The 13,463-nt window shown below is 35.9% G+C and overlaps 1 protein-coding gene across 3 annotated transcripts in view; it reads left to right on the forward strand.

The window, feature by feature from the left end:
• The window catches only part of LRBA (LPS responsive beige-like anchor protein), a 760,465-nt gene that overhangs the window by 91,891 nt on the left and 655,111 nt on the right, over positions 1 to 13,463 (forward strand). For all 3 annotated transcript variants that reach the window (XM_020994027.2, XM_020994028.2, XM_078148462.1), the window contains exons 11-13: positions 415 to 548; positions 6,768 to 6,876; positions 7,373 to 7,525. In XM_020994027.2, the coding sequence (XP_020849686.1) occupies positions 415 to 548; positions 6,768 to 6,876; positions 7,373 to 7,525 (396 nt within the window). The remainder of the gene's footprint in view (positions 1 to 414; positions 549 to 6,767; positions 6,877 to 7,372; positions 7,526 to 13,463) is intronic.

Consider the following 13,463-nt stretch of genomic DNA (forward strand, 5'->3'; position numbering starts at 1 on the left):
TTGACAATAGTTTTGGATGGGCAGTGTTTAGATAATATCACATATTTATATTGTTGTTTAGTCATTCAGTTATGTCCATTTCTTCATGACCTCCATGGATTGTACTGTCCGTGGGATTTTCTTGGCAAAGATACTGGAGAAGTTTCCTTCTTCAGTGGATTGAGACAAACAGAGGTTAAGTAACTTGACTAGGGTCACACAACTAGTAAGTGTCTGAGGCCAGATTTGAACATAGGTCTTACTGACTCTAGGCCCAGCATTCTGTCCACCGAGCCACCTAGCTGCCCCTAATATTTATATTTTTATTTATTAAATATAATATAATAAAGCATTTCTGCCATTCAAATTGTGCTTTCATTTTAATTACAATAAAAGTAATTGGGTACTAATTTTGTGTACATTATGCTTTATCAGGATGTGAAGGCAGTTTTGACACATTCTATACAAAGTGCTATGCATTCAATTGGAGGAGTGCAGGTGCTTTTTCCTCTCTTTGCCCAGCTCGACTACAGGCAGTATTCATCTGACCAGGTTGACACATCTGTTTGGTGAGTATTCTTAATGTATTTTTTAGCTGCAAATCAAACATTAAGATTAAAAATTAAATTCTTTTCTTTTTAAAGAATTTCCTTTAAGCATTAAATTCTTTTCCTTTTCATCAGGGCTGGAATTAATTTGCCTTTCCTAGTTTTTAAATGGAACCACAGCAACTATAGAACACGACAGTATAGCAATTGTGGAATAAAGCTTGAGGAGGATGTTTTTTAATTAAATTCTAAGAAAACCGGCAAAAAACTACTCTTTTCCTGCATACCCTAATGAAAAAAAAAACTATAACCTTTGTAAAAATATACATAGTCAAGCAAAGCAAATGTTTTGGCCACGTCTCCAAAATGTCTCATCCCTTTACTCTGATTATTTCCCCTCTCAGGAAGTGACTAGTATGCTTCATCATTGGTCCTTTGGAATATAGTTGATCTTTGTGGTGATCAGAATTCTTTCGGAGTTGTAGTAATGTTATTCTTTTTATGTTGTTTGTTTTTAAAAAAATTTTATTTTCACTTCCAAATTCTCTTCCTCCCTTCACTCCTTCCCAACCCATTGAGAAGGCAAGAAATAAAAGTCATTATACATATGAAGTAAGGCAAAACATATTTCCATATTAGCCTTGTGAAAAAAAATCAAGAAAAATAATGTGAAAAAATATGCTTCAGTCTTTACTCAGAGTTCAATCAGTTCTCACTCCAGTAATGGATGGCATTCTTTATCATGAGTCCTTTGGGATTGTTGTAGATCATTGTATTGATCAGAACATCTAAATCTTTCACAGTTGATCATCCTCACTTTATTACTGTTACTGTGTACAATGTTTTCCCAGTTCTGTTCAGGTTCATATAAGTCTTCCCAGGTTATTCTGAAACAATCCTCTTTGTCATTTCTTATAGCACAGTAGTATTCCATCATAATTATGTGCCTCAACTTATTTAGCCATTCTCTAATTGATGGATATCCCCTCAGTTTCCAGTTTTTTACCACCAAAAAAAAGAGTTGCTATCAATATTTTTGTACATATGCATCCTTTATCTTTTTCTTTGATCTCTTTGGGGTACAGATCTAGTAGTGTTATTGCTGGATTATTAAAGGATATGCATAGTTTTATATCTCTTTGGGCATAGTTCCACATTATTCTCCAGATTGTTTGGACCAGTTTACAATTCCACCAATAGTGTATTTTATTACTATGTTTCCACATCTCCAGCATTTGTCATTTTCTTTTTCTGTCTTGTTAGTTAATATGATGCGTGTGAGGTTGTTTTAATTTTTATTTCTCTAATTATTCGTGATTTAGAATATTTAGTAACTTTGGTGTTTTCCTTCTGAAAGCTGCCTGTTCATTTCTTTTGACTATCAATTTGGGAATGGGAATATCTTTATAAATTGGGTCAATTCTCTGTATATTTTAGAAATAAGACTATTATCAGAGAAACTTGCTGTAAAATGTTTTCTTCAGTTTCTTGCTTTCCTTCCAATTTTTGTTGCATCGGTTTTGTTGGTGCAGAAACTTTAATTTCATGTAATCAGAATTGTCCATTTTACCTCCTGTCATTATCCCTGTCTCTTGTTTGCTCATAATTTCTTCCCTTACCTATAGATATGACAAGTAATTTTTTTCTATGCTCCCATAATTTGCTTATGATATTACCCTTTATGTCTAAATCATGTACCCATTTTGATTTTATCTTGGCATACATTGTGAGATGCTGGTCTGTGCTTAGTTTCTGCCAGACTGCTTCCCAGTCTTCCCAGAGGTTTTTGTCAAATAGTGAGTTCTTGCCCCAGTAGCTTGAATCATTGAAGTCTTTTTTTTCCCCTTTTTGGTGAGGCAATTCGGGTTAAGTGACTTGCCCAGGGTCACACAACTAGTAAGTGCCAAGTGTCTGAGGCTGGATTTGAACTCAGGTCCTCCTGATTCCAAGGCCAGTGCTCTATCCACTGCGCCACCTAGCTGCCCCTAGGTTTATCAAACATTTGATTACTATGGTCATTTATTTCTGTATATCGGATACCTAATTTTTTCCTTCATCAATTGCTTGGTTGATAAGAAATATCCAGTACCAAGTTGTTTTATTTAAGGTCTGCTACTGCTAGGCTGCCTTCTTTCACTTTTTTTTCATTGATTCCCTTGATATTCTTGACCTTTTTTTTTCAGATGAATTTTATTATTATTTTTCTAACTCTATCAAATAATTCTTTGGTCGGTTGATTAATATGGCACTAAACAAATAAACTAATATAGGTAGTATTGTCCTTTTTATTATGTCTGTTCAGCCTACCCATGAGCAATTAATATTTCTCCAGTTGCTTAGTTCTCTATTTGTGTGAAAAGTGTTTTGTAATTGTATTCATATAGTTCCTATGTGTGTCTTGGCAGGTAAACGCCCAAGGTTTTTATGCTGTCTGCAGTTATTTTAAATGGAATTTCTCTTCCTCCTGGGTTTTGTTGTTAATATATAGAAAAGCTAACAGTATCATTCTTAAGTATTTGTAGAAAAAAAGTGAAAGAAGTAATTATTTACACATGAAAAAGTTAAGATAACGGTGAAATTTAAATTGACCGTTAGTTGATGGTAGGAGCAAAATCATTTCTGCATTTGAAAGTAACTTTGGCTTGCACTCTTACAAAATGGTTTTGGTTTGGGGTGAGTTACCATAATGGTGGAACTACTCATAACATTTTATAGTAAGAGATCATGTCTTAAATTTTTTTTGTTTGCTGCAGAACATCTGTTATGGCATTTTCAATGTTAAAGGTGCTCAATAAATACTCATTTACTACTGCTTATTAGTATTTAAATGAATCAAATTTGACTCACTGATGGAATGATTACATACCAACCCTGGCATTAAAACATGATAACGTAATAATTGAACTAAAGATGTAGAATGAGTCAGTGTACTAGGCTACCATCTTGCATTAATTACACTTTTTCCACTTTATGTTTTGATGGCCTCGCTTTCAGTCATTGATTCTTTTTTTTTTTCCCAGCCAGAGACAAGGTTTGTTAGAACATCTGCCACATTGGCCAGACTCTTAAGGAATCTGAATGTTAGTGAGCTATTGGATAGTTTTTAAGACTGAGTTTAGATAGGATCAAGGGTGAGAAATGACAAATAATAGACAGTGGAGGGTAGGCTAGGTTCAGGGTAACAGAATTGGGAGATTGGGCATAGGCTATAATGAAAAGCCAGTTGATAGGATTATAGCCTCAGGTGAATTCCTGAGATTTGGCCCTGTGGGAAAGTACAGGTTTTTCCCTTTTTGGGGTCCAGATCCTATTCTCATCATTCCACCCTCAAACAAATGGGACCCAAATTCTTTTGGGATAAGAGGCGAAGGTTTTGGCTTCTGAAACTTCTTCCTGCTGGCAGGGGGTGTACAGCTATCCCTGCCTCAAGGGGTTCCCAAAAAGGAGGTTGACTGGAACTGAATACAAGCTGCATCCAAGGAACAGTGGGGGACATTGGCTAGTAACTGTTGTTTGCTGCCAACTGTAGGTGAATGGCCTTAGTCTGAAAGACACAAATCTGACAGAAAAGACTGCAAGGCCAAGGTATAGGGAGAAGTAAAAGTGTAAGAGCTCTATTAATATCATTTACATTTGACCTGTAGGGTTATCTGATCTTGTTACTTTTTCTAAAGCTTAAGTAACACTTCTGCAGGTAGAAGTTTTCCACCTTGGGTTTAGTAGTTACACAAATGAATTTGCCTGAGGCTGACTTTCACTTCAATTAATACTCAAATTCTCCTCCCCAAATCAAACTTGAAGATGTTTGTGATTTAATTTCAGTTGTTTGGGAGTATTGGATGGCTACATATTCAGGTCAAAACAGCAAGATCTGACATACTTGCCTTGCTCTTTTACTGACCACTTGCTCTGATTATAGAAATTTGCTATAAAAGGATAAAGCAGGGAGTAGATTTAGGGCCCAAATATTTTAGGATAAAACATCCTTAGTTCTGCTTGAATTCAGATAATTCACAGTTTTCCAACCATGCAGTATCAAATCCACCTTGTAGCTAGACTCAGGAACAGCCAGGTGGGTAACATTCCTTTTCAAAGGAACATAATGGGCAAACTAAGCCAGGAGGATCCCATCTTTGACTGAAGCTAAAATTACCCTCTCAGCTTTTCCCGATGCTGACTTGCCACAAGTATCACATTCTCTCTTAGTAGCTTGTGGCATTTTTCTCAGAGATGGTGGATTATGGATTACTGATGGATTATTATGATCCATCAGACAACTCAAAATACTTTACACAGAGAATCAATATCTCATCATTAACAGTTAAAACTACAACTTTAAAAGAGTATGCTTACCCAAGTTCAGAGGCTAGCTTCTTTACCTTGAACAAGATGTGCTGAACCTGGGTGATGCTTTCAGGCAAAGGTTGCCCTAGGGCCCAAGGCCATTGCTAGGGGGGCCCACGCTGTAACTGCTGCCGCTCCCCCCTCCTTCCTTTTGCCAGCTCAGGGAGGGCGAATTCAAAGGTGAGGGGGAGAAGGGTAAACCTCTCTTCTATGAGAGGGGTTAACAAAGATACCCTCTTGACTCAAGGGAAGGGAGTGAGAGAAGAGAGTGACCAGGGTTGTTAGGAGGTGTTTCAAAACTCCTTAATGATCGATCACAAAACCACCAGATCCTGCTAAGATGTTTTTAGCTGTTCTAACTTTCCCTGGTAGCCTCCATGATGGAGGATTTAGGGGTGCAGAGAGAATGGAGTAAGTAAGCCTCAGGGAACCAAAAAGCACCTGCAGTTTTTCCAGTTCCCTAGTGCCAAGAGAATTGACAGAATTGGGCATATGCTTCCTGATAGGGTGTCCATCCTTGTCCTCTGTGCTGTGGAAGGTGTACCCATGTCCATGGCCTCAAACTGAACTAGTGGACTTAGAGCCTGAGAGCTTCAGGCCAAGTTCGAGACAGCCTCATAACTGTCTGCTTGAAAAGCACCTCCAAGCCTTCCTAGATGCTTGGAGAGCAACTGCAACTGCAGAGCAAGAAAGAAAGGTGGGTGAGGCTTATATATCTTTCAGTCTTGGCTAGAGAAGAACTTGGAGTTAGGCAGTTTCCCTGTAGAGGCCACCAAAATGTTGAGGTTTAAGGATTTAGGGATGCTGGGATCCCAAAATCACAACACACAGGTCCTGTCTGAATGAATTCGACCTAAACCTTCTTTCAGCCAAAGAAAGGTTTATTAGAACATCCACTATATTGGCCAGACCCTTAAGGAATCTGAATGTTAGTGAGCTATTGGCTAGATTTTAAGAATTTGAGCAGTCATTGATTCTTGTGGAATGTCCAGTGTTAGTGGACATAGGCCACTGATTTAAAGTTGTATTTCAGAAATGGCTGCTAAATGTCAAATAAGTTTTTGAATTCTGGCCTGGCAAGTATAATTAGGAGGTATATGATTTGGAAACATACCTGATATTTAAGGGTGTCAGATAATTGGTGTCTTAAACAACTAAGGTTTTTCTTTATAAACATTGGCTTTGACAAGATTTAGTTAAAAAATAGGGTAGGTTTATTACAAATAGAGGTAGATTCTTAACAGAGGTAGAATTGCAGGAACTATTTGAAGTACTTGGTGCACCAAGAAGAGGTTTCTTGTCATTGGGAACAGCTTGGGAGAGGGAATGTGTGGGAGTGGGAGAATTAAAATAAACAATAATGGTAATGAATTAATGGTTTTACCTGCATGTAGTATATGTAATATGTTAAGTTGAAGTAAGACAAAAAAAAAAACCAAAAATATGTGCTGCTCTATGAACTGAGAGTTTTCTCTTTTTACTTTAGAAGTTAATTTTTGTGTGTGTGTGACTCCAGACTTGTGTGTGGAATTCCTGGTGTGGAGTTTCCCTCCTGCTGATGTAGGTCAGCATCTCGGTAATGTGGTTTTAGTTAGAGGTTAAATGATTTACTCAGAATCATAAAGCTAATATGTGTAGGAAGCAGGACTTAAATCCAAGTATTTCTGGCTCCAAGTCACCCCTCTATCCATTATATTACATGTCATTTATTTCTGAAAATATACTTCCTCTGAAAAAGTCACCCTAAGCATTAGTGAGTTGATAATCTTCTCTCTATCCTCTCTACTCCCATTGTACTAAAATTTAATAGAGGGCTCTGTGACTTCCATATTCCTAATAATATTGGAAATTTCTTCAGAAATTTTATTTCAAGTTTTTTTTTCCCCACTTTTACAGCTCCACCCTATTGGCTTTTATCATGGAGTTGTTGAAAAACTCCATTGCCATGCAAGAACAGATGCTTTCCTCTAAGGGCTTCCTGGTCATAGGATATAGCCTTGAAAAGGTAAAACACAATTTGCTTAAAAGTTTTTATTTGTTTAAAGGCCATAGACTTTTCCCCCCAACTTTATTTATATATCAATTCATTTCATTCATTCATTCATTCATTCATTCATTCATTCATTCATTCATTTATTTAGAGTTATCAACAGTCACTTCCATAAGCTTTTGAGTTTTAAATTTTTCTCCTCCTCTCTCCCTCCCCCCTCCCCCCTCCCCAATAGATTTTTTTTGTTGACTACCTTTTTAACTGCACCTTTTTAGCAGGAGTCTTCCTTGTTGATATAGTTTATTTGGGGTTGTCATATTTTGTTTCTGGCATCTCATACATCACAGAGAGAAATGTGACTATTGATGAATGATTGGTGGGAAATTCCATTGTATCTCTGATGTGTGGGATAACTTATAGGATAGAATTTTTTTTTTTCAGTAGGCCTGTGTTTTACCTATTCTTAGTTGACTGATTAAAATAAAACTAGAATTTTTTTTTTCCTTCACAGTCTTCCAAATGCCATGTCAATAGAGCTGTACTTGAACTTTGTTTGGCATTTTCAAAATACCTGAGTAGTCTGCATAATGGGGTACCACTTCTCAAACAATTGTGTGATCACATCCTTCTCAATCCTGCAATATGGATTCATACCCCAGCTAAGGTAAAATATGTCTTGTTGATTTAAATGTATTGTCCCTTTTACTTTTCCACTTTATGCTTAAAATTATAAATCTGTACAGAGAGGGAGATTTTAGTTGTAGATTAAAGACTATTGAGTATATTTGGGTGAGCATAGACTTGTAAAAGAAAAAATTATTAACTATTGGACTTTTTTGTGTTTATGTAGGAGTACGAAATGACATTTTAGTTAGAAGATGGAATACTACTTTGTTTTATATACAACTTGAAAAAAGATTCTGCTTAATGAGAGAATGTTAATTTAAAATACAATCAATTGTATTTACTGATGTTAGACAATTCCATATTTTAGATTGCGGTGGAGTTTGAGACATTTTATTGATGCCTCTTAAAAAAAATCAGTGATTTCCCAATATGTCCTTATTCCCCATTAAGCCATCTTTTTTTTTAACTAAGATAACATTTAAGGAAAACCAGCAGGGGAAAAAAATAGCATCTGACAGCATGTGACATATTTTGTACCCATAGTCTTCTTCTTCTCTATTGAGGGGCAGGAAGTAGGTCCTCCAGTATCAGGATTAGTCATTGTAGCTAATCTGAATTTAGGTACCTTTTAGTGTTTTGTTTTTATTGTAATTATTGCACATATTGTTCTGGTTCTGATTTCTTTACTCTGCATCTGTTCTTAAAATTATTCTTATATTCTTCCAAATTCTTAACATTCGTAATTTCTTATGGCATGTTAATATTCTAATAAATTAACATATCACAATTTGTTCAAACTGATTGATAGGCATTTACTTTGTTTCCAGTTTTCTATTACAACAAAAGGGATAGGGGAAGGAATAAACATAAAGCTATTATATAAACTTATTATATTAGCTGTTACATATTTTATTTTATTAGCCATTACATATTATATAAAATATATATTACAAAAAGCATTTACATAGCTACTTATATATCTATGTCCTAGGCACTGTGCTAAGTACTTTTTTACCCCCACAAATATTGTCTTATTTGATCTGCATAACAATTTTGGGAGGTAGGTACTGTCATCACCCCCATTTTTACAGTTGAGGAAATTGAGGCAGAAAAGGGTTAAATGATTTTTCCAGGGTAACAAAGTCACTAAATGTCTGAGGCCAAATTGGATCTTAGGTTTTCCTGACTCCAGTCCCAGTGCTCTATCTACTGTATCACCAGGTATCTCTGAAAACATTGTGCCACAGATATTTTGATTTATTTTGGCCTTACCTTTTGTCTTGAAACTTCTTGGGGAATATACCTAGTAGTAGGATTGCTGGGTCAAAGGGTGTGAGTAGTTCATACTCAAAAGTAAGTCACTTTTCTTCCAGAATTTCAAAATGTTTTCCATAGCAGGGGTAACAACTTAAAGTGTAAGTATTGTCTTCCATATTCTAACATTAGCTATTTCTGTCTTAACTTATTTGCCAGTTTGTTGGGTCTGAAGTGAAATTTCAGTTTTAAAATATAATATTGGATCTAGACTCAGGAAGACCTGAGTTAAAATCCTGTTTCTGACACTAGTTCCGGGACATTGTGCTAGTTTCTTCATCTGTGAAAGAGATAATAACGGTACTTACCTCTTAAGTTGTGAGGATCAAATAAGGTATTTGTAAATCACTTTCTAAACAATAAAGCACTATGTAAAAGCTGTCTATTATTATTTTAAATGCTTCATGCTGTTGACAATTTGTATTTCTTTTGAAAAGTCTTCATATGTATTGACCACTTATTTATTGGGGATGAATTATTAATATCAATTCCCTGTATTTCTTGGATATTATCCTTAGAGATGCTTGATACAGAAAACTGACAACTTCCCATATTTCAGCTATATTGAATTTGATTTCACAAAAGCCTTTTTATCTTATGAAATTGATAATCTATTTTATCTTTTATGGTTTTCTTTCCTTGTTTAAGGATTCTCTCTCACCTTTTCTTTCTTTCTCCCTCACCTCTCTCCCAAATTTGTTGCTATGTTTTGCCAATTTTACCTTTGCTATATTTCTTTTTTTTCCTTCTTTTTCTTTTTTAGTGAGGCAATTGAGGTTAAATGACTTGCGCAGTCACACAGCTAGGAAGTATTATGTGTCTGAGGTTGAATTTGAACTCAGGTCCTACTGACTTCAGGGCCGGTACTCTATCTACTGTACCACCTAGCTGCCCCTTTTGCTACATTTCTTGATGGCCAGTTATGTGGCACAGTTGATAGAACGGCAAGCCTGGAGTCAGGAAGACCTGAGTTCAGATCTGGCTTCAGATACTTATTAGCTTTGTGACCCCAGGCAAGTCACTTAACCCTTTTTGCCTCAGTTTTCTCATCTGTAAAATGAGCTAGAGAAGGAAATGTCAAATCACTCTAGTGTCTTTGCCAAGAAAACAGAGTCAGAGATAATTGAAATTACTCAACAACATCATCTCTTGAATATATCCCCTTGTATCTTCTGATACTATCACCACTCAGGTACAGGCTTCATCACCTTCCCCCTAGATTATTGTAATAGCCTCCTGGTGAATCTACTTCTCTCAATTCTTTCCCCACTCCTATCTGTCCTCCATTCAACAACCAAGGTGAGTTTCCCAAAGTGTAGTTTGGACTGTGCCATGTCCCTACTCAGTAAACCAGTAGCTCTCTATCATCTCCAACATCAAATAGAACATTCTGTTTGGCATTCACAGTACTTCATAACCTACTTCCCATCACTTTACTCCTCTTAACATTTTTCTCCCTACATGCATGTGCTCCTAGATCCAGTGATACCAGCCTCCTGCCTGTTCCACAAACTGGACCTTCTCTTTCTCCTCCAGGCCTTTTCTCTGGATGACCCCCATGCCTGAAATACTCCTCTCTTCTGTTCAACCGGCTGTCTTCCTTCAAATTTAACTATAGAGCTGTGGGATTCATGGAGGCCAAGTTAAAAAAACCCCTTTACAGTATCTTTCCCTTTTATAATAATATTAATGAAGAGTAGAAAATAGTTATAGTTACCATGGAAAATATAGCTTTGAAATTCTTAACTTTGTCTAGGGTCAAACTTTGGCTATTTAAAAGGGAATTACATATACTTTTAAAATTTTCATGGTAATTACCTGTGATGTGTGATGAAGATGATAGGTCAGATATAAAGGTGTTTAAACTATGTTGTCTGTATCTACCTGCCGACACTTGTGAGTTTACACATGTGAATATGTATTGTGCATTTGCATTGCACATTCACGTTAATCTTAAAATGTATTCAATTTGTAGAAATCTTTTTGGTTGGTGATATCTCAGTAAAGGAGTAGAACTGATTAGGACCTGACCTCTAAAATATCTGACATTTACTCCTTTCTTATGTTACTTCTTATTCTGGAAACATATAGGGTATATTTATTCTTTTTGTTAGACCAAAATAATACTTTAGCTCTGCAGACTTATTTGCCTTTTTAGAGGTTCAGTGTGTCTTATTTTAAACTAGTTTTTTCAGATGTGAACAAGAGAAGCAGCTGCTGTTTGACTACCATTTGGAAACAATCAAAGCAGGCGTAGTATCTTTTTATCTTCTGATTTAAATTTGACCTTTTTCTTTGCCATGACCTCTGACATATTTCCATTCCAGAATGGTCTTAAGTAACTTTTAAAAACCCTTTAACTTAGTGGTTTGCTTTTATTACTAATCAGTATAATTGCAGAGCTATTTGTCCTTGTTCTCATAATTAAAATAGCTTACTACATACTGGGTTTAAAAGCATGCTAATTTTTTCTGTTAGTTTCAGTAGAATATTGTCCTTGCTTTTCTAACCATTGCCATCCCACTTTACTTACTTCTTTCTTACTAGTTGCTTTTGCTTAACCATTTTCCTTTTTAGGAATTGTAACTGATACTGAGGTAGCTTTCATATCTCATGTTGTCATCCTCAGTAACCTCACTGCTGTGCTACAGAAACAGTGAAGTATCCATTTGCTTTCAGTTTCTTATTAAGCTAATTATTAACAAGAATTAATTTAATCAGAGGTTAGTTCTGATCAATGTCACATTTTGGACAGCACTTTCAACATAAAAATTTTATGTGTTTTTTTGGACTGTATGGAGAATATATCTTTTGGACTCTTTAGCCAGGACACGGTACCAGTCTACCCGTGGTGGGGTATGGGGAGAGGAGCAAATATCTATTAAACACCTGTTATTTGCCAGGCACTGTGCCAGGTGCTTTTGAAATATTATTTCATTTGATCCATAAGAACTGTATAGCCTACAGGCATGATATCTGATGTTCTGTCTATACCTCACTTGTCTCTCTCTGAGCTGACTCGGGCTAGCAGATTTGGATATTTTCTTAGTATAGGAGATAGCCGTGTCTTCTTGTCCTTCAGCTCAAAATATTTGTTACAGTCCCAAAGGTAACCTTGTTGGTTGTACATTCCTGCCATTTGCTGCTTGGCTCCTAAGCCCTCACCCTTGTACTATCCATTTACAAAAAATCAGTTACCATTAACTCCTGAGCATAACTTCTGACCTCGTCATTCAAAGTTGCCGATGATCTATTGCTTTTAGCAGCCAAACTGTTCACATATGAAATTAAGCAGTACCTTATAACTCAGTGACCTTTTCTTACACATAATTAAAGCAGAGACTAGTTAAAATGATAGTCACTTTGAATAAAGAGAAGTTTATTCAAAATTAGGAAAGGTTTAATTTTTGACATTGCTTTTGACCTCTAGTTATTAAATCCTTTGCTTCCCTCCCTCCTTCCCTCCCCCTGTCCTTTATACTCTGCCTTAGATTTGTCCTCCCTTTCCTGTTCCTTTTCTGCTGTCTTAATTGAAATCTTCATCATCTCACCTTAATTATTGTAGTAGTCTTCACACTAGATCCAGTGGTTTCAATTTCAGTTGTGTGATGCCACTGGTTTAATCTTTGTAAAATACAGTATTTAGCATGTGACTGACTCCTTTGAGATACACCTTGCCTCGTTGGGTGTTTAAGGCCATCCATATAGTGATTTTAGCTTCTGTTTCTGCCCTCATCTCTTGCTACTTTACTGTATAATCTTGTGTACCAGCCATACTTGTTCATTTAATTTTTTGAATACATTGAGTACATTTATATGTTAATATTTTTCTTTTAATCTATTTGTCTACTATGCCCTCACCTTTCCTGTCTATCTAAATTTTTGCCACATGTTTTGAGACCCATTCAGATCCTACCCCCTTCATGAAATCTTTCCAGACTATTCAAATTTTTAATTCTTTTTTCTTCTCAACTCATTGTATTTGTCTTTCTCTTTCAGTTGCTACTTATTGTATTACCTTGTTACCTCTCATTTTTTAACTTGTCATGTGTAAATCAGTGCTACTAAAGCTTCTTTTCTCCCCATCTAAACCCTTGAATACAGGACAGTGGCTTTTATTTTATTTCATTGTGCTTTCATACGGGTACCAAATAATTTCTGAATAAAATGAATTAGAAAAATATAATTAGGTATTATATTTTTTCTAATTCATTTTATTCAGAAATTTATTTATTTGTCATGCCAATATCAAATACCATGGTTCTTCTGCTTCACTGAACATTTGAACTAGTTTTATCCATTTAATATAGCAGCAGTGATAATATAGGTGTGACTTAGTAACATGGCAGGTTATAGAGTGTGTGTGTGTGTGTGTCGTAAGCTGGAACTTTGTTGCTTTAATAAAGCTCCAAATTTTAGTCAAAATCGCAGTCATAGATGTTTGTCAGATTTAATAGTTACTGCTCTCCATCTGGATAAGGGTGCTTGTCAGCTATACTAGTCTTGTCAGATATGGCAAGAAGTGGATGTAGCATGAAGTTTCCAAAGAATAAGGATGCTGCTGTTTGTAGAAGTATAAGGAGACCAAGTAGGTTCTTATTTCTTGTTAGCATGACTAATTTAAACCAGCATTTGAAGGTAGAACTTCTGAACCCATACTT

The sequence above is a fragment of the Phascolarctos cinereus genome, unplaced genomic scaffold, assembly GCF_003287225.1.
Source record: "Phascolarctos cinereus isolate Bilbo 61053 unplaced genomic scaffold, phaCin_HiC Scaffold_9;HRSCAF=440, whole genome shotgun sequence".
Classification (NCBI taxonomy): domain Eukaryota; kingdom Metazoa; phylum Chordata; class Mammalia; order Diprotodontia; family Phascolarctidae; genus Phascolarctos; species Phascolarctos cinereus.